Source organism: Mirounga angustirostris, unplaced genomic scaffold (genome assembly GCF_029215605.1).
Source record: "Mirounga angustirostris isolate CCGP_5_RB_7025 unplaced genomic scaffold, mMirAng1.0.hap1 SCAF_5, whole genome shotgun sequence".
NCBI classification, from domain to species: Eukaryota; Metazoa; Chordata; class Mammalia; order Carnivora; family Phocidae; genus Mirounga; species Mirounga angustirostris.
The window spans coordinates 65,055,441-65,075,723 of NW_026991713.1; the positions used below are offsets into that span (position 1 = coordinate 65,055,441).

The 20,283-nt window shown below is 50.7% G+C and overlaps 1 protein-coding gene across 1 annotated transcript in view; it reads left to right on the top strand.

Annotated features, from left to right (window-relative positions):
• VDR (vitamin D receptor) overlaps positions 1–20,283 on the top strand; it is a 56,147-nt gene that overhangs the window by 24,912 nt on the left and 10,952 nt on the right. The window contains exons 3-5 of the mRNA XM_045873548.3: positions 10,089–10,219; positions 16,780–16,964; positions 17,217–17,337. Coding sequence (XP_045729504.1) covers positions 10,089–10,219; positions 16,780–16,964; positions 17,217–17,337 — 437 coding nt within the window. The remainder of the gene's footprint in view (positions 1–10,088; positions 10,220–16,779; positions 16,965–17,216; positions 17,338–20,283) is intronic.

A 20,283-nucleotide genomic window follows, 5' to 3' on the forward strand; every position in this document is an offset into this window, starting at 1 on the left:
GACTGATGATCACAGGCATGTCCTTGGGGAAGCCCCAGAACTTGGCCTCAGAGCTCGTCCTCTGATCCAAATCAAACCATTCCTTGGAACAAGGGGAACTGCACCCGGGCTGGATCTCCATTCTTGGTCTGTGCCCATGTCTTCACCCGCGGCTCGCTGTCCTGGGTTGGAAAGCTCAAGCAATGTCAGCAACGTGCCAGCACTTCTGTTCAGTCAGGGCCGGGTTCTCTACCGGCTGCCTCTTCTCTCCTCCAGTGAGCCCAGCATCACAAGTGCCAACAATATGGGGAAAGTACTGGAAAGGCTGGACGAAGGGTGTTCCCATAGAAAGCCAGGACAGGAGGATGGGAAAGTGATGCATTACAGTATAGATCTGGGAACCAGGAGAAATGTGCATTTGGCATATGTAGGAGAGAGAGCAAGAGGGAGAAAAGCCTGGAAGAACCCATCAAAGTGCGAGCTTCTGTATAGTAGTCTTAACTGGAGGTGAATAAAGAGAACGGGGCCTTTGGCCATCAAGAGGGAAAAGAGTGAATCAAGTCCAGAACAGGGATGCGGAGTTCGGCCTGGTTCTCTGAGCTGAGGGACTCACCCAGTGGCTTCGAGGGCAGAGTGAATCAGACCTTGGGACTTGAACGGTACCTGCCCCCCAACCCCCAACTCAAGGACCCGTGGGCCGTTGTGAACACAGCTCCCAACTCACCTGCCCTCTGTCCCGGGAACCAACAGGCCTGGAGTTTCATTGCCTTGAGCAGTCACTGGGCAGTGGGGTTTCTGTGGGTGCTAATTGACTGTTTGGCCTGGCGCGGGTTGCCTGCTTGGCTTCCTGGCAGGCTGCTCCCCAGCTTGGGGAACCAGACGGGCAGCATCACTGGCTCCAGATCCTCTTGCCATGTCTCTCATTCCTCTGCACTTCCTGCAGGGTGGGCCTTCCAGAACCCAGGTGCCACCTGGCCCTTTCCTGCCAGTGGCGAAGGGCGGCGGGAGCACCTTCGGGCTGCTTCCTATCATAAGAGCAGGCAGAGATGCATGGGCTCTCGAGCGGGCTGTGCCATTGTATGTCCTGGCTCAAATCTTCTGACTTCTCTGTTTCGGTTACCTCAACTAAGCGTCTGAGTTTAACGTGTGACCCCTTTCGTATATAGTGTTAATCTGAGGGTTGATGAGATGACATGTATAAAACCACTTTAAAAGACATAAAGTATAGTTGCGCCTGGGTGGTGCAGTCGGTCCCTCCTCCCCCTGCCCCTCCTCTCTCTCTCTCTCTCTCTCTCTCTCTCCAGTTAATAAGTAAATAAATCTTCTAAAAAAAGACATAAAGTACAATATGCTATTCTTGAGACTGATGGGTCAATACTTAGGTCCTTAATGGAACACTGTCCTAATAAAACAAACACAAGGCTCTCCAGCCATCCACCCACCTTTTGTTTTTTTTCTTTCACACCCTCACTCCCCAGATTTTAATGAGCATCTATGACCAAGGCACTGGGCTAAGAGCTGGCAATATGCGGGCTCTCACCAAAGGTTGTCTGTCACCAATCTACAATCCAAAGATCTCCAACAGTTCTTGGGGCTGTTTGGTTAACCCATAGAACCCTGCCCCCAATCCACTCTTTCTAAGCCATCTATCCCCGGGGCTCAGCTCTGAGAGATGGGACTCTTAGGCGGCTGCTCGTGGGGTTATGACAGATTGAAGGTCACTAGAGTGGCTCCAGCCCCATGCACCAGTGCATCCTGCCTTCACATACACTACTAGGCTCCAAATTCTTGAGACGAGACCATGTTAGGGTCTGGGTGGAGGGAGGACAGGTTCCCTCACGCCCAGGGCCAGGTGTGGGAAATGGCCAAATGGACAGGGATGGTATGTTTGCACACCCACGTCACCACAGTGTGGCTCTGATGCCCGTGGGCACATGATGCTGCTGTCACCCACCCTGGGCCCCTCCCTCCGGCAACCCCTGCTGTTTTTGTCGCGTTACCCTGTCCTTGTCTACCTTGTATCTCTACCGTTGCTGCCTTGATGACGGGGCCAGCAGTGCTTTCTGAAGAGCCAACATCTCTTATTGTTTGTCTCGATTTTGTTTGATAAACACACACACACACACCCCGATGGTCGATCTTCATTATTCGTGGATTCTGTCTTTGCAAATTTGCCCACCTGTTACAATTTCCTTGTAATCCCCACATCAATACTTCCAGCAATTTTGTGGTCATTTCCAGACGTGCTCAGAGTGGTGAAAAATTCAAGTCCCCTGAGGCACACATTCCCAGCCACGGAGGAACAAGGTGATGCTCTGCCTTCTTGTTTCAGCTCTCATGCTACCAAAAAAGTGTCCTTTTGGTGGGCAGTCTAGTGCCACGGTTTTTGCATTTTTGAGCTTTTCGATGGTGATCTCACTGTTTAAGATGGGCTTAAGCGTAGTGCCGAAGTGCTGTTAAGAGGTCCTAAGCACAAGAATGCTTCGATGTACCTTATAGAGAAAACCTGTGTTCAAGAAGCTTCGCTCAGACATGAGCTATAGTGCTGTTGGCCGAGTTCAGTGTTAATGAATCAACAATATATATTAAGTCAGGTGTCTTTAAATAGAAAGCACATATGAAACAAGGTGATGTATTGATTGATTGATGAAAATGTTGTGACCAGAGGCTCGCTGGAGGCTAACCCTAGGAACAATGGTTCAGTGTGTATTGATTCAGCGTTCACGTTGACTTCACAGAACATAACTGCTGCCAATAAGAATCAACTAAATATACATAATTGCTCCTCTTTTTTCCCCCCTTCGCCTGCCTCTTCTTTGCTTCATCCAAATTCTATTTGATGTTTATCCATCTTACTCTAGTTGAAATAGAGCCCTCTTGTCACTTACGTCTGTTTGCAAAATCCTGATCCCAGGAAGAAAAGTCTCTACCAGTGGGGTACCTTCTCTGTATCAGGCTCCACATCCTTAGGAACACAAAGATAAGTGCAACCGAGTCCTTGCTCTCAGGGAGTTCACCCTGCCCTTTCATGATCGTTCTCAAGGAAAGAGCATCCCTTTAGTGCTGGGTCACTGATGATTTTCCAAGCGCTGAGGACCAGTAATCTCATTTGACCCTCAGCGTTTGGTTTGACTTCCAAGATAGTCAAACTAACCTGCCCTAGGAGCTAGTTGTGGTCATCCTAGCAGGTCCAAAACTCATAATCAAACCAAAATGGGATCATGAAGGTTGGACAATGACCACAGTTCTATTGATCAATGGTCAGGAATTAGAGACCATCACTGGCCAATTCCTCCTACAAGTTATTTCATGCTGTTTCTGCTTCCTGCTCCCTGGAATGCGTGGACATCCTCAGGGAAAAGGGATATTTCCAGTGTGAAGAAAACGTTGGCATAGGCAGGCTTCTAAGAGGTTATATGTCTTGGTTATGTTAACACCGGAACATAAGTAAAGGCCAGAGGGGAAAAATATGTAGGTCTACTACAAAGTAGGTAGTGGGTGATCGATGGAGGTGAATGAATCTCTGGTCATGGGTGGCTTAGTCCAGCCTCTAATATAAAGGGAAAGGTATAAAGGACAGAGAAGAAAATCAGAGGGACCACTTCGATGAAGAGAATGAAGAGTACGGTGAAATTTAAGAGGTGGTCCTGGAAAGCAGGGTTGAGAAACAGATCAATGTTAGCCTCTTCCTCTTCTTCCTGCCTGTTGATACCTTCTTAATCCAGACGTTGCCCTGCCAGCATGGAGCTAACAAATACGGTGTGGAGAAATGTCTTCTCATTCGCTGGCCCCAAGGTTCTCAGGGACCTTGTTCATTATGAGTCCTGTGGAGTGCAGGGGGCAAAAGGCAGGCTGGTGAGGATCCGGGAACATGGGAATGTTCTGGCTTTCAGGAAGGCCACCCAGCTGATACTGCAGGAGCCGTGATGTGAAGGCGAGCAAAGAAAGGGGGCAGATGTCCAGTGACTTAAAACTCACCAAAGTGTGCACAAGCACTGGAGTAATCAGAGAGGAGAGAGGAGCATCTGTCCAGGGCATTCCATGGGCGCAAGTAAATGAGTCACCACAAAGTGAGTGTTGCTGGAGAAAACTTTGTCCAGTTCAGCTTGGCAGCTGGCCCCCTTCCATGGCGGCTCAAGGCTGTGAATGAAGGAGAACAAGGAAGGTGATCTATGGACGGGCCAAGAGTAGTTTTGGAAGCTTGGGTAGAGGAGGCCAGAATATTTAGAGAGGAAATGTCACTGGAGTTGCCAAGAAAGGCAGTTGCAAGCATGTGAAGAAGATCTTGTGTGTCTTTGGGAACTCAGCACTTTCATCAAGGCTCATTGGCATGAAGTCACTCTCAGCACACGTCGGGGGGGGGGGGGGTCCTCTCTGTGCTATGGCAGTATGGGGCTGGTGGAGAGGACCACCAGAGGTCACCCCACACTTCCAAACTGCCCATCTCGGGGACTGCTTCTATCCCAATGGCTTTGTCCTAGAGGAGACCTTCAAACAGCCTCTGCTGAATGCTCTTAGACTTTTTTTTTTATTTACTTGAGAGAGAGAGAGAGAGAGCAAGTGAGAGAGAGAGCACAAGCCATGGAGGAGGAAGGGGCAGAGGGAGAGGGACAAGCAGGCTTCCCGCTGAGCAGAGAGCTGATGTGGGGCTTGATCCCAGGACCCCGGGACCATGACCTGAGCTGAAGGCAGACACTTAACTGACTGAGCCCCCCAGGTGCCCCTGGACTTTTAGGGGCATGTTTGGACTGCTGCTCTGGCTTGGATTGAAATATGGTACATTCACAATGAGGACCATATTAGGGAAGAATACCAGAAGCTTTGGAATCAAACAGACCTCGATTCTGATCCCACTTTCATACTTATTAGCTGTGTGACATGAAGCAAGGGGTTTAACTTCCCAGTGCCTTTTCTTACCACCTGTAGAATAGGAATAGAGCCTATCCTGCAAGGCTGTTGAGAGAGTCGGAGGTGATGCATGAAGTCCAGGCACAGAAGGCTCTCAGCAAGTGCTCGCTATTATCCTCGTCCTTCTGTAGCGTTTGTGTCCGAGAGCAGACAGTCCTTTTCTCTCCTCTATCACGGAACCTGGAATGTGTGTGTAAATAATCCCTGTATATGGTTTAAAAAAAAAAAAAGAAGCGGCAGCAAATAGTTCAAAGGGGCATCTAAGTGAAAAGTAAGTCTCCTTCTCTACCCAGTTCTCACGTGCCTACCTCCTCCAGAAGCTGTCACTGGGACCAGCTCATTGCGTTTGCTTCCAAATTCTCTATATAAGAGCGCATGTATGGGTTTATGTGTGCAGACACACGCACGTGCACAGGAAGATGGGAGCGTACTATCCTCGCCCCTCTGCGTCTTGCTTTGGTCCACTACAGAACACTTCCTCAGGCTGGTTCCCGTGGCCTCGGTCTTCCCCTGTCCTTTCCGCAGCCCCGTCATTTTGTATGGAGCTACTGAGATGTAAGGGACCAGTTCTCCGTACAGCGCTTCAGCGACCACCTTCATGCACGTGTCTTCGGGCCCACGGGCTGATGGACTCACAGGATGAACTCCCAGAAGTAGGTTCACTGCGTTAAAGGCTCTGTGCCTTTTACGTGTTGGTGGATATTGCCCAACTGCCACCCAAAAAAGAGGCTCGCGCTCTTTACCACAGTGTTAGCCTAGCTTCCTGTAGAGTTGGCTTTTTAAAGTCCCCTGAGAAGCCCTTGATGTTGCCACACAAAGATGTGCCGTGCGGGGTCCTCCCTATCAGACCCTGTTGGTCTTTCCCATCAGGAGCTCCAACAGACTCCTGGATCCACTCCGGGCTCTGAGATTTCCGTGATACTCAGGGCAGCAGTGGAGACAAAGCCAGAGCTCCCACTTGGGCCCCAGGCTGGGATTTTTCAAGGTGGGTCTCTGGTGATGGGGCCACCTACCCGAGAAGGACCCTACGGTCCCAGGCCTGAGACCCTGGCCCCAGGCACTTCATGCTCTGTGAACAGCTTGTCTGTCATGTTTTGATGAATTGGTCAATGTCCTCTCTCACCCCTGACTTTCTAGAAACTGTGTCTATATTTAGCCTGGTTGCACCACCCTAACCCCTCCTTCCTGAGCTGGGGTATAATTGCCAACCATCCAGAGGATGACAGGGTCCAGGCTCAGAGAGCAGCTAAGGCAATGGGCTCCCATGGAAACTCGAAGCTCTTATTTCTCAAAACCAAAACCACTCACAAGCAATTAGCATGCAGAGCAAGGCAGGGCAGGGCGTGGATCTTCGGGACAAAGCACAGAGCCAGGGCTGGCCAGTCTGGCTGCTCTGCCTGCTCACGGGCAGAGGCTAGATGGCAGCCGTAAGTGTGGAGTGCCCTCAGAAGGCTGGAGAATGGGGAAGAACTGGGCCCCGGAGCCTGTGGGACCTGCAGCCCTGGCAACTATGCTGGGCGGACACACTGGCTGGGGCGGCGGGGGGCGGGGAGGACCTGGGTCTGCCTGTTGGAGCTGGCGAGGGAGCATTCCCTCCCCTGAACACTGATGGACACTCCAGAGTGTGACAGTTCTTCGTGACGGCTAACCTCCATGTTCCTGGCTACAATTCCAGGGTCTTGTCTCTGATTCTGTATTTCGAGGAGCCAGGGAAGAGCTGCTTAGTATAATTTTTCATAATAATAATTCAAGAGCTCCATAAATTTATAGGCTGCTTTCTGCATCACTCAAATAACGTGGAGACATGTGGCAAAGTTGGTGGTCTTTGGGATAAAGTATGGCAATGGGTGAAAGGCATGGGTGTGAGCCTTGCCATGGGATAATGTGTCTGGCCAGAAGGACTTGTAACATTTTCTTTCTTCCTTCCCTCCTTTCCTTCCTCCCTCCCTCCCTCCTTCCCTCCCTCCCTCCCTCCCTTCCTTCTCCTCCCCCTCCTTCTTCTTCTCCTGCTTTGCTTCTCAGTATTCATGAGCTTCCTACTATAACTACAAAGCTGGAAGCAAGGACACGGGGTTTTTTTCCCCCCAGTATTTTCTTTGAAGCCAGTTCTGCACTTTTTTTTTTTTTTTTTTTTTTTTTTTGGATTCCTACCCAGCCTCGTTAGAGTCCATTTCTGTTGTCCGGCAAAGCTGGGCTGAGTAGTTATCTCCAGCGCTCCTGCGTGTGGAAGCCTGGGGTGGGCTTCAGATTTACAATGAGGAAGATCCAAGAAAGACGGTGAAGTGCTTCCTTCTGAGCAAACTTGCAGCTGGGGGACGTGCCCCCCAGTGAGAGTCAGAGGCAGGTGCACTAGAGCCCAAGGAAGGAGAGACAGGTCCCTGGGGGATGTGGGGCTGCCTCCCACCTGGGGCCTCAGGAAGCTCTCAATCCCCAGCACAGGGCTGGTGAGAGGGTTTGGCTCATGTGTCTGGAGGTGCCACACAGAAGTTACGCTCCTCTTGGTGCCTAAAGCCCTAGAGAATTAATAGGAAGAGCCCTGAGCCAGACAAGACAGTGGGTGGGAGGATAGAGCAGACCCTCAGCTCCTGGGCAAAGTGCCTGGTTGTAAAAAAAAAAAAAAAAAAAAAAAAGGAAATGAGAGTTTACGCAGAATTAGAAACTTCTGGCCCTTGAGTAAGTTTAGAGAATTACAGGCATCCTGGGGCCTGAACATTTGTGGTAACAGGCGGAGCCTCAGGAACCATAATTGGGAAGGAGGGAAAGGAGTAAAGGGGTGAATCAATCTCATATCCTGTGGTGATTATAGTAGCTCATTTCAGGGTAGCCAAGGTACTTCCATATTTGCCTGTCCCTCTGGAGAGCTACAATAGATGGATGGAGGCTCAAGGAGAAAGGCTTTCTCTTTCCATAAAGGTAGGCAAAAGCCTGGTATACGATCTCTCTCTGGGTAGTCACCACAGGGTGGGTGTGGCCGTTGGTGGGCTGGACTCGACGCCCATAGCCTCGTGTTGTTCTACCTCCCCATGGAGCCCAGTCTACTGGGGGCCCCCTTAGGTCAGGAGAGGGGCAAGAGGAGGGTACTGGGGGCCAGGGTCCAAAACCAAGAGCAGCTACCTCGTGGGCCACTGAGTCATCCTTGGCCTTGAGTTGTTCTCAAGGGCCAGCTGCCGGAGCTGTTTGCCTATAGGCTCTACTTCATTGAGCACCTTGAGTTTCTAGGGATGAGAGCGGTGTGTTCAATCCAAGAAGCCAAAAGCCGAGCCTCACATCTCTAACAGCCAACTGGGGAGCCTCCACTTCTTGCTGAATCCCCTCACTGATAAGTTTCTTCCCTTCAGTGGTCTCACCTAAAAGATGAGGAGGTACACCAATAGTCTCTTGGGTCATCCCCTAATCTTAGAGTCTGATTACCTGTGACTGGTGGCAGGCCATTTCTGTGTTCTCTTCTCCACTATCCCATGGGTCCCCATCTGTCCATATCGACTGATGAGTATGTTTGTCCCAAACCCCATTTGTCTTCTAGTGAATGTGAAGTGTGAGTCATTTTTCACCAAGAAACATAACTAGTGTGTGACTAGCTCATCTCTGAGAGAGGGAAATAGTTGGGCCTGGGCCTTTGCTCACAAGGTTTGAGCATCTCCTTGGAAGATGCTGCTGGTCTCAGAGAAAGTGATTCTGCCACCATCTTTCCCCAACTAAATCCTGTCACCTGTCCCCGGGCAAAAAAAACTGGGGCCTGCTCCTACTGGGACTGGGAAGAGTATGAGGAACCCCTAGGACACAGATGATGTAGCCTCCTGAAAGTCCCATGTGGTGTGGCTGGCAGCAGAAAGCCAGAATTAGGAAAATGAGCCCTCAAGCTTGCACATGCACGCATGGGCACACACGTGTGTGCACGTCCCCCCACACACATAATTTTACATAGAATACCAGGGGCCCGGGGCTACTGGCTTCCCAGCTAAGAACCTTCAGTAGGTTTCTGTCCTCCACAGTCCTTGCTTCCTCTGCCTTTCGGCGTGCAGGGTGCGGGTCTCTATGATAATCACCTGTGACCAACAAAGAACAAACAGCCCCTAAAAAGGAAGTAAGCCATCGAAGGTGTTATCAATAGAGATGTTAAAAGGATTGAAGTTCCCTGGTTAGCTTTCTATAAAAAACCAACCCTAAAGGCCCTCATTGCCACCCTGTCGGGACCCCTTTCACTCTTGAGAGCTTTTTCTGTATTTTCACTTAATAAACTTCTATCGCTTTACTCACACACACGCAAAGAAGCCCAGGCCAGACCTCAGGGCTCCCACGCACTCATCTGGCCTTTTCTCTCTGGGCGTGTGATCTGGAGGCCTCGAGCTATGGTCTGGGCCCCTTCTCCCTTCGTGCACCCACGCACATGTCTGTCCCTGGACCAGGGATGCTCTAGCCATAGATCTCCAGACTCCGGATCACAGACCTGCCACCAGCGTCCTCACCTCCCCTAATGGCTCACTACAATCAGTGACGGCTGATCTGCAGATTTTAGTATTTTAAAAAATGTCCCTAATTCACTCATGTATTTCCTGTGTGATAATAATAATAATAAAAAGAGTGAGAAGTAGAGTACCATAAGAGTAAATCAGGGGTGCTGGGCTGGCTCAGTTGGTAGAGCAGGCGACTCTTGATCTCAGTCAGGGTCATGAATCCAAGCCCCACGTTGGGTGTAGAGCTCACTTAAAAAAATGAAAGTGATAGGGGCGCCTGGGTGGCTCAGTCGTTAAGCGTCTGCCTTCAGCTCGGGTCATGATCCCAGGGTCCTGGGATCGAGCCCCGCATCGGGCTCCCTGCTCCACGGGAAGCCTGCTTCTCCCTCTCCCACTCCCGCTGCTTGTGTTCCCTCTCTCTCTGTCAAATAAATAAAATCTTAAAAAAAAAAAAAAAGTGAAAGTGAAAGTGATAATAAATAAATTCTTCCAAATACTAAAAAAAAAAAGGTAAAACGATGATGGGAGCAGAGTAGGCAGTGAAAGCCTAGAGCGTGGGGGAGGGGAGTGGTGGTCGCTGGGAGTGGCAGGGGCTAGGCCCCAAACCCTCTGTGGGAGACAAGGAGATCGGGGGTGGGGGGCAGCCTTGTGGGCAGGTCTCAGTGGTCACAGCCCCACCAGGCAGCCAGGGCTGTGGCTGGAAGGCGGGTGACCCGGAGCTGGCATGTGCTCTCTCTCCCCGGGCAGGCGAAGCATGAAGCGGAAGGCGCTGTTCACCTGTCCCTTTAACGGGGACTGTCGCATCACCAAGGACAACCGCCGCCACTGCCAGGCCTGCCGGCTCAAGCGCTGTGTGGACATCGGCATGATGAAGGAGTGTGAGTGTCCGGGGCCGGGGCGGGGGTGGCACTTGAAGAGGGCGGTCGGAGCTGCTCTTTAGGCAGGTTTGGCCCAAGAGGTCTTCGTGCCTTTCCCCTGGGGCTGCCGGCACCCGGGGCCTGGAGCTGGGTTCCTGCGGCCAGAACAACAGGGTCAGAGGCCCCAGGGTTGTTTGGACTTTGGGAGAGTAGGCTGCTGAAGTTGGGGAGGGGCAGGAGTTTTGGGGAGAATAAGTATTCAGAGCATCCGGGTCCTGCCCCGCCCTGGCCTTCGGGCCACTCTGGGGCAGATCTGTGGGCCGGAGCCCAGGGGAGACCAGGGGGAAAGACTCTGTGAGGGGAAGCACTGGACTCTAGGATGGCCCTCCAGATCCAGATGGAGAGAGAAGAGCAGTCCTATAGGTCTTCTTGTCCGGCTCTTGGGGTGGAGGAGAGGACCAGTGGCAGATTGACTTGTTCTAACCCTCGGTTAAAAACAACCCCTGGACTTTGCATCTGAGCTCTGGTGCCAGTTACTTGGTAACCAGAGTAGCCATTGAATTTGGCGGACCCTGGGAGGGGCAAGCCAGGCCCTCCCTGGGCTAGAGACCAGGACCCTGGGCTGGCCTGGGCACAGGTGCCCTCTGCATCTTCAACCCTGCTCAGCCTCTTGCTCACTCCTGTCTGCAGTCTGCACACCGATCCCCTCCTTGGCCCCAGGACAGAGCCTATGCCTTGCTAAGCTGCGGACCTGAGGAGGCTTAGGAGGGATGCTCAGATGCAGGCACGCCTGGAGGCCCTCCTAGCTATGGGGCTATTGTTTTGGGGGTGAGGGAGGCAGGTACAGGGAAGATGTGTCCACAACAAGGGAAAAGTCATAGGACAGGGCTTAGGGGATGGAACATTTCTTCCCTGATGGGAAAAAAAAAATTCTCTGTTGTTGGGGAATAGAGACAGAATGAAGACCTTCATGGGGGGCCTCCTCCTTGGGCCTTGACAGGCTCCCCTCTGGTGGGTCACAGCCCTTCACTCCTGATCCCGGCTCCCCCGTCAACACTGGCAGGCCTTGAAGAAGTTTCCAGGCTGTTGTTCCTCCTCACCCCCATGGGAGTGTGCAGGCCTGGACATGCTGATCCCTCCTAGCACAGTCCCCTGCCCCGCCCAACTCCTGTGTTTATCCTGGAACAGAGGAGGCCAAGGCTGAGTGCCTCATGGGGCTTCTCACACACCGGCTTGGTGTGGTCCGCCCTGTGCAAGGCACTGGGGTGAACACAAACAAGATGCAGTGGACACAGCCTCTGCTCCTGCCCCCAAGGGGCACACATCCTCCACAGGGCAGGGAGCCTGGCTCTGAGGCTCTGCCAACCAAGAACAGCACAGTTCCACCACTGGGATTCAGTAAGACTCTGCCCTAGAAGTTCTGGGCAGGGCCAGCCTCACTGAAGTCCCAGACACTCCTCTCCTATGTCTCAGGACGAAGGAGATGTCCCATCAGCTAAGAATAGGAAGAACACTTAGAAATCATCTGAGACTCACAAAGGTAAAAATATCAGGATTGGAGTCAGAAAGCAAGTCTCCATGTCTGCTTCTAGATCTCTTCTGGTCCCCAAAGACAGCACTGCATCCATGGTGATAAACAGGTCTTGGGTGCATCGGGGTGCCCCTAGGAATACCATGTGGTGAAGGGAGCCAGCAATCCGGAAGTGGATGCCCACCCCAAACCCCAACAGCTTTGTGCTTCAGTCACCCAAAACACAGCCCCAGTCTTCCCCAACAGAGCCCTGTGCCCCACCCTGCTATATGCCCAGTGCAGCCCTGTGTCCCCCACACTCAGGATGCCCGTGTGGGGAGCTGTAGTGAGTTAGCTGTGGGCTAGTGGAGTCTGGGTAAAAGAAAACCTGGAGCCAGCACTAGGCTTGTTCCTCTCCACTACTCCAAGGGGAGGTCCTTCAGGAAGGGCTGTAGTTCTCAGACTCAAGTCAGCCAGCTGAGAGAAGTCTGTCAGAGTGGTCTGGGCCTGGAGCTCCCAGCTCTGAACCCTAGGAGAGCTGCTCATTCATCATGTGGGTTGGCTGTTGCCTTAAGGCTCAACCTCCCAGAGACAATTTTGTGTCAACATTTGTAAAACCATAGGACACCCCAAGACTCCCTCTGAAGGGACCTGCGAACACAGGCTCCCTTCTGGCAGAAGCAGAGCTAATAAGATGGTATGGTATCGACATTCTAACCTGGGTCTGTTTGCTTCCAAAGGCCAGGCCTGTGGGCTCTACCCGGGTGCAGCCCGCCAGGTACCCCCAGTGGGCCAGAGCTCTTCCACTGCGCATTTCCAGGCACATCTGGTCCCTAAGGGATGGGCTCAAGAGACCGTTCCCACCAAAGACTCCCTTTCTCTCTCTTCAAGTCCTAGTCGACTTGAGCATGTCCTTGGAGCCCAAGAACTTTCACAGTTGAATTCTTGCTTCTTATTGACCTGTCCTGCCCAAAAACACCTCTATGTGACTTTAATGTTTTTACAGATGTATGTCTTTCCTGCCCCACATTAGCACAGCACCTGGCACAGCATAAGTGCTCAATAAATATGTGTTGAATGACTCTTAGCTCCCCATGATGCTTCTTTGTACCTCTGCATCTCCCTGTAGATCAGGAAGATCTCCCAAATCTGATATTGCCTGTGTCATTCATTTGGAAAGACGTTACGTTCTCTTCTCTGATGTTGTCCTTAGGCCACCAGGGGCAACTTGAGGTGTTTTTAAGTTGTTCATGCTTTCAGATCTTGACTTCCAAATGCAGTTCTAGACTTCATGAGGCAGGGAACATCTTGCATGGGAATAAACGGGTGCAAAGCCATTTTAGCGCTCAGCAAGGAGCCTAGAAGGAAGGTGGAGAAGCTACTGAGCAGCCATATGGGTTTCACAAAGTCCATGGACACAGCTCATGCATCTTATTCATTGGAGAGCCCATCAAATGCTCTTTCAGAACCTGTTTGCTCTTCTTCTAGGTCAATGGCTTTCAACTCCAAAACATGTGTCCTCCTACATGATAGTAACGGGCATTTTCAGTAGTGATTCACTGAGAAAATGATTTTTTAAAAATTTCCTGTGAAATTAGTAACCCCCTCTAAAAAAAGACTCATTTCCTAAATCACAACAGCATCTGTGCATGTGAGAGCCTGATGACTTACTCAGTCTCCAGACACTGTTGCCTGGAGGGAGGCCCATGGATTGGCAGCCCAGGGAGAAAATGCCAGATCTCAGCATTTCTTTCTCTAGTACTGCACCCCGGATGGCAGTCACCATTTGATGCAGTGATTGAGAGGAATAATGTCATAAGGTTAACCTTGAATCTTCTTAACTTTGTCCTTTTAGAGTAAATCATTTACAAACTTTGCTACTTTATTTATTTTTTCATACTCTTCAGATGGATTGGAACATTTTGTGTGTTCCATGGCTGAGGACAAGAGTCCTACGGAACAGTCATAGCCAATTATAATCAGAGGGGATATGGGGCAGTAGTTACAAACATGAACTCTTAACCATATTGCCCAGGCCTGAGTACCAGCTTCACCACGTGTTAGCCATGTGACGTGGAGCTAGGTACAATAGCCTTGGGTCCCTCATCTGCAAAATGGGTATAATAGCACCCGCCCTAAGAGGTTGTTATGAGGACTAAATATCTGTGAGTTAATATTTAAGAAGCATTTAGCGTAGTGCCCGGTACATAAAAACTTCTATATTTTTTATCCATTTTTATTTCATGATTTTTTTTTTTCTTACCTAAAACTTGATCACCAGGATTCCCAGCTCCCCAGCAGACTAGAAGTTAACTGTTAAGGGGAAGAAAGGCACCCTTCTAGAGGGAGGCACCAATAAGAAGAGACAACATGGAGCTTGCCAGCGCCTCTGCCCACAGAACTGGGGAGTTTCACAAGAGCGGGGAAAGCAACCCCCTCACCAGAGAGGGGGAGACTGAAAGCTATGAAACGTAGCACAAGACGTCCAAATCCTAGCAGGCTGAGTCATATAGTGCCCGAACACAGCCCTGTACCGTCCTGAGGTCATAACCTTGCTCCTGCAAAGTCCAATAATTGTTCCGAATGATGCCTCTGAATCATCAAGTAAAGGTTACATGATGTTACAGGTGTTCTGTTACAAGGTAGTCTGTCTTGAAAATATTTCAATCACAATTATTTAAATTGAAAAGGTGAGCAGGGCTCAGGTATCTAGTGGACTGGTATCTGACGTGTGCCATCCCGACATGATAGGACACACGTATTGGTGCACTTCTCACTGTCATTTCCTGAGCAGAGGACAATGACTAGCACATAGTAGGTACAATCAGTGTGGATGTGTTAAGTGTCCAGTCTCTCAGACTACTGAGCAAACACCGTGGCCAGGAAACTTCGCTGGGCTAGCCATTAGGGGGGAAACACAGGTAACTTATTCTAGTGAAAGAGATCTTGATCTCTATACGGGCATTTATTGGAGCCTGTACTAACCATAACTATTACAGAGAGGAAGACAGCTGGGTGCCAACGTGTGTGGGAAACAGTAGACATACCACAGAAAGAAGAAATGAAAGCTCAGTGCAGATCGGGGCAATCCAGAAAGGCTTCACGGTAAAAGAGGGCTGAAGGCTGGGTGCTGGAGAACGGAGAGAACTTGCCCAGCTGTTGGGGAGAGAAGACCCAGTTGGACAGGCAGCCAGCATAAGTGGAAAGGCAGTGACAAGACTGAGCAGGTCATGTTCGCAGGTCAGCAGTCTCAACGTGACTGGAGCAGGAGCAGAAGCAGAATGAGGATGGAAAGTTAGGAAGAAGTAAAATCATGGAGAATCTTGACTTTAACTTGGACCGTGGTAAGCAGGAAGGATCCAGAAAAAGTTTCTGAGCAGGAGAGTGACATCATCCTCAGAATCACAAGAGATTATCAAAGCCCAGTCAAGCTGAGAGGCATGTCCGTGGATGCCTGTGGTATGCCACCCTCGCCCCCCAGCTCCAGCCCCAGCACCTCCTGCATCCACCCTCAGGGGAGCAGGAAAGACCAGACACCTAATCTTGGATTCCCCAGGCGAGGGCCCCACACCCTGCCTTCAACGCAAAGCTCCCTGCTCCTTCCTTTTCTAACCCGCTTGACCTCTTGGGGTCTGAGCAGACACCCACTGTGGGAGAGGGCTGGCAGCTTTCTGGGCAGGTGAGTCAGTCAGCTGGGCGTGGCCTCCTCCAGGCCTCCTTTTAGTAGGGCTTACCTCAGCTGTGGAGGGAACTTGCCATCCTTTGCCACAGGCCTCCCTTCCTGCTGTGCCGGAGGCTCTGGCTACCCACTCCCCATCCACCCACACCCCATAGGCTCTCCCTCCACCTCCCGCCAGCTTCTTTCATTCTCCGCCCACCTGAGGGGTCTGGGGCCAGTGGGCCCCTCCTGAAGCCCAGAACCCACCCATCCTGGGGTTCTGGTTGCTTTCCCCGCTCTTGTGAAACTCCCCAGTTCTGTGGGCAGAAGCGTTGGCAACAGCGGCGCAGTTGAGCAAGTAGCTACAGGCCAAGGGCCCCAGTGCCCACTCCTGCCGTCAGCGCTCGGCAAGCCCCGGCCAGGAGGTCTGTTTGCCCGGCTGCCGTGCCAGGCATCCCTGCTCACAGCCCCGCCCTCCTGGGCAGCTGCCCAGCGCGGTGAGGTGGGCGCCACCCCAGAAGCCCCTGCACTGCCCGACGACGGTGGCCTAGGGTCTCCCCGTCGCCAGACACGCGGGCTAGCGGATGGAGAGGGCTGCAAGTGAGGGCTTTGAGGTGTTATCTTTGGGACTTTTTTAGAGGGCTCAGAAACTTCCCTGGGCAGAACTTTCAAGACTGGACAGGCTGGAGGAGGGGTTGTTTTGCAGAGAACCAAAGACGCAGAGTCTTGCTAAGTTGGTCAGAGTAGATCAGACGCCCGAGTTCCATGCCTCGAAACTTGGACGTGGGAATGCCCGTGTAGAGGGCTCTTTCAGCATCTTCTAGCTTCCGACACTGGGACTGGCCACACAGTGACTCTCGCCCTTCTTCCCCCCACCCCAGGTCTCCGTCAAGATCATGGGCAAATATCTGAGGGAGAAAGACAGGGCTTGACATTTAATGAGCAGCTGCTCTGTGTTACCCATGCATTCAGTTCTCAAAACAGCCATCCTCCAAGGTCGGTGTTGTCGCTCTGCCACCCCACATACCCACGCTTTCTGGAGGAAGGAACCACAAAGGACCTTAGAAGAGGTTTTAATGGAGCAAACTGCTTGTTTGATTAATGAGATGACAAAAGCCCAAAGAGTTCAAACAGTTTGCCCAGAGTCCGATCACTTGCTCCTGAGAACCCAGACTCACTAATAAGGCCTGACCATCCCACCTCTCAGATCCCTTTTCCTCCAGTCTCATGCACCTGCCTTTTCAGTAGAAACCCACTTTTCCATCCATATGGTGGGCTCGGAGTCCCCCATGGCAGGAAGCGCCCCCCCCACCCTGTGAACCCCTCGCATCTTTTGCCTTTAGCACCTGGAGGGAGGTTTCTCGGAGGAGCTGCAGGCCCAGCCCTCCCGACATCCCCCTTCCTGCCCCACAGTCATCCTGACGGATGAGGAGGTGCAGCGGAAGCGGGAGATGATCCTGAAGCGGAAGGAGGAGGAAGCCTTGAGGGACAGCCTGCGGCCCAGGCTATCCGAGGAGCAGCAACGCATCATCGCCATTCTGCTGGATGCCCACCACAAGACCTACGACCCCACCTATGCCGACTTCACCCAGTTCCGAGTACGTCCGCTCCCTGGCTGGCTGGGAAGGATGAGCTGCGGAGTGAAGAGCCGCAGCTGGGGCCGGGGCGTGGGAGTGGGGACGGAGGGCTACGGCCAGCCAGACCCAGGGCAGGGGTAGAGGCTGCTCTGGAATGGGGGAGGCCTCCCCCTCCCGCAGGCCTGCCTCGAAGCCACTCCTGTCAGAGATCGGGGACAAGGCAGGAGAGTGGCCCCCAACGTGAGCTTCTGATACTCCATCTCTCCCTTCCAGCCTCCAGCTCGCGCGGATGGGTATGGAGGGAGCCATTCCTCGAGGCCCTCCTCCCTCCACACGCCCAGCATCTCTGGGGACTCCTCTTCTTCCTGCTCAGATAACTACACAGCCTCTCTAGGTGAGTCGATGCATGCCCCCAGTGAGCCCAGCTGTGGGAGAAGACCCCAGAGCTTCCACAGCCCACCTGTCCTTGGCTGTGGATGGGAAGGTAACACTTTCATACTGTGTGCCACACAGTGTCCTCAGAACACCGCCCCCCCCCCTTGTTTTTATGGAAGAGCGCTAACTAGCTGAAGGGCTCATGCTGGGGAAGAGGCCAGGCTGGGGTCTGGCTGGGCAGGGTCTGTCTGCAGAGTCCCCGCTCTTTCCTCCATGCCAGGCTTCTGCTCCTGCCTTCCTCCCTGTGGGTAACCTGGTTCCTTTAAAGGGTATGTTGAGCCTGGGCCTTTTGGGGGGTTCTGTTTTTGTTTTTTTTCCCAGTTCTATTGAGATATAATTGACATAGAACATTGTATTCGTTTCACGTATGCAACATAATAATTTGATACATGTATATATTGCAAAATGATTACCACAATAAGTATAGCCACTATCCATCATCTCTCAGAGTTACAAAATTTTTAATTTCATTGTGCTGAGAACTTTTAAGATCTACTCTCTTAGCAACTTTCAAATATACAAAAGTGTATCATTAACTACAGTCATCAGAGCCTAGAAGGTGACATCTGGAGTGGAGGGAGAACATGTAGGTCCCATTGCAGCCTACTTTCACCCCACCCTGAGCTCTGGGGGGTCACCACAGCACCGGAGGACTCGTCATCTCCAGCTCATCCTTGCTTTCCTTCTTATGGTCCTTTTCCACCTTCTTTTTTTTTTTTTTTTTTAAAGATTTTATTTATTTTTTTGACAGAGAGAGACATAGCGAGAGCAGGAACACAAGCAGGGGGAGTGGGAGAGGGAGAAGCAGGCTTCCCGCAGAGCAGGGAGCCCGATGTGGGACTCGATCCCAGGACCCTGGGATCATGACCTGAGCCGAAGGCAGACGCTTAACGACTGAGCCACCCAGGCGCCCTTCCACCTTCTTCTTCATCTTCCTGCTCCATCCTCCCCCTCCCCCTGTCCTTCATTCCTCTGCCTCTCACCCAGCCCTGCTGCCCTCTGCGTGGATCCAGCAGGATGGGAAAACCCCTTCCCTCTGGGGAACTGGAACCCTCAGATACGGTACTTCTGTACTTACTGATGGATCTGGGCCCAGATCCCCAAGAGGTGGGAGGGGTCTCCGTGGCAGCTGGACAAGGATGGCAGTGGAGCCAGACATGGTGTCTACCCATCCAGGAGTGACAGGAGGGAGGTGGTCAGGGACTAAAGAGAAGCAATGACCATTGCAGAGATTGACCCTTTGAGCCCCTCGTCTTATAGGGATTCTTCCCAAGTGTTAATTTTCTTTTTTTTTTTTTTTAAGATTTTATTTTTTTATTTATTCATTTGAGAGAGAGAGAGAGAGAGCAAGCAAAAGCATGAGCGGGGGCAGGGGCAGAGGGAGAAGCAGGCTCCCTGTTCAGCAGGGAGCCCGATGCGGGACTCGATCCCAGGACCCTGGGATCATGACCTGAGCCAAAGGCAGACGCTTAACTGACTGAGCCACCCAGGTGCCCCCCAAGTGTTAATTTTCTCTCCTTACTTTGTTGCTCTTTCCAATTGGTGGGGTATTTATTTGCATCGATGAGGATCAGTCTGCATGTTACACATTTAGCTTTTAATAATTCCGTATTATTTAATAGTTTTGATACCCTCATAGGTTAATTGATATGAGGTGCTCAGCCCCACCAATGTTAAGTTCAATATAGCATATATTGATTTAAAGGAACACCTGGCTGGCTCAGTTGACATAGCATGCAGTTCTTGATCTCAGGGTCATGAATTCGAGCCCCACGTTGGGCATAGAAATTACTTAATTTAATAAATAAATAAATAAATAAGATTCAAACTAGTTAACATTTTTAATTTAAAAATATTTTTTAAAGGTTTTATTTATTTATTTGACACAAAGAGAGAGAGACAGCTAGAGAGGGAACACAAGCAGGGGGAGTGGGAGAGGGAGAAGCAGGCTCCTGGCTAAGCAGGGAGCCTTATGCAGGGCTTGATCCCAGGACTCTAGGATCATGACTTGAGCTGAAGGCAGACGCTTAATGACTGAGCCACCCAGGCATCCCTTTAATTTAAAAATATTAAGCAAAGGTAATACATGTTTACTGTGGGCATTCAGAAAATATAAGCTAAATAATATATATAAAATAAATATGTATTTTTATATATGTAAAATCTTTAAACCTACTACCCAAAGGTAATCACTGTTAACACTGTGATGTATCTCTTTCCCATCTCTTTTTTTTCTTTAAGTGCATATGTATATTTCCAAGTGGAATTATGCTATACACAATCTGGTAACTTGCTTTTTTCTTTTAACAGTACATCATATCATATTTTCATGTCATCAATATGCTTATGGAATATATGCTTAAAGGCTGATTAGTATTCTGGGGTATGAATGTACAATAACATATCTAATCTAGATTGTGTTTCAGCTTTTCATTAAGATAACAGTATGCTTGTGGCTAAATATTTGTCCTTATTCCAGATTTTTTTCCTTAATGATGAATTTATGGAAGTGGGGTTACTGGTCAAAGAATATACATCATCATAGGCTTCTGATGCCTACTGTCAAATAGCTCTCCAAATTACTTGCACAAATTTATGCTTCCTTTAGTACCCCATGGCACAAGGGTTGCCTAATTCCTTGACAATGGCATCCACATTTAAACATATTTGTTTCTAGTTTATAGGTGAAAAGCCTAGACGTTCTACTCTGTGGTTCTTTGATCACTGGTGTGGTTGAACATTGTTTTCCATAAGTTCATTGATTCCAAATTCATCTTTGATTTGAGGTCATTAGAAACAGGTGGTCTATAAAATCATGGCTCCAGGAAATCTCATTTCTTGGAGCATCTCTGATCTTTGATTGTACTGCCTTGCTCTGCTTGAAAGAAAAGCCAGGGGGAGTCCT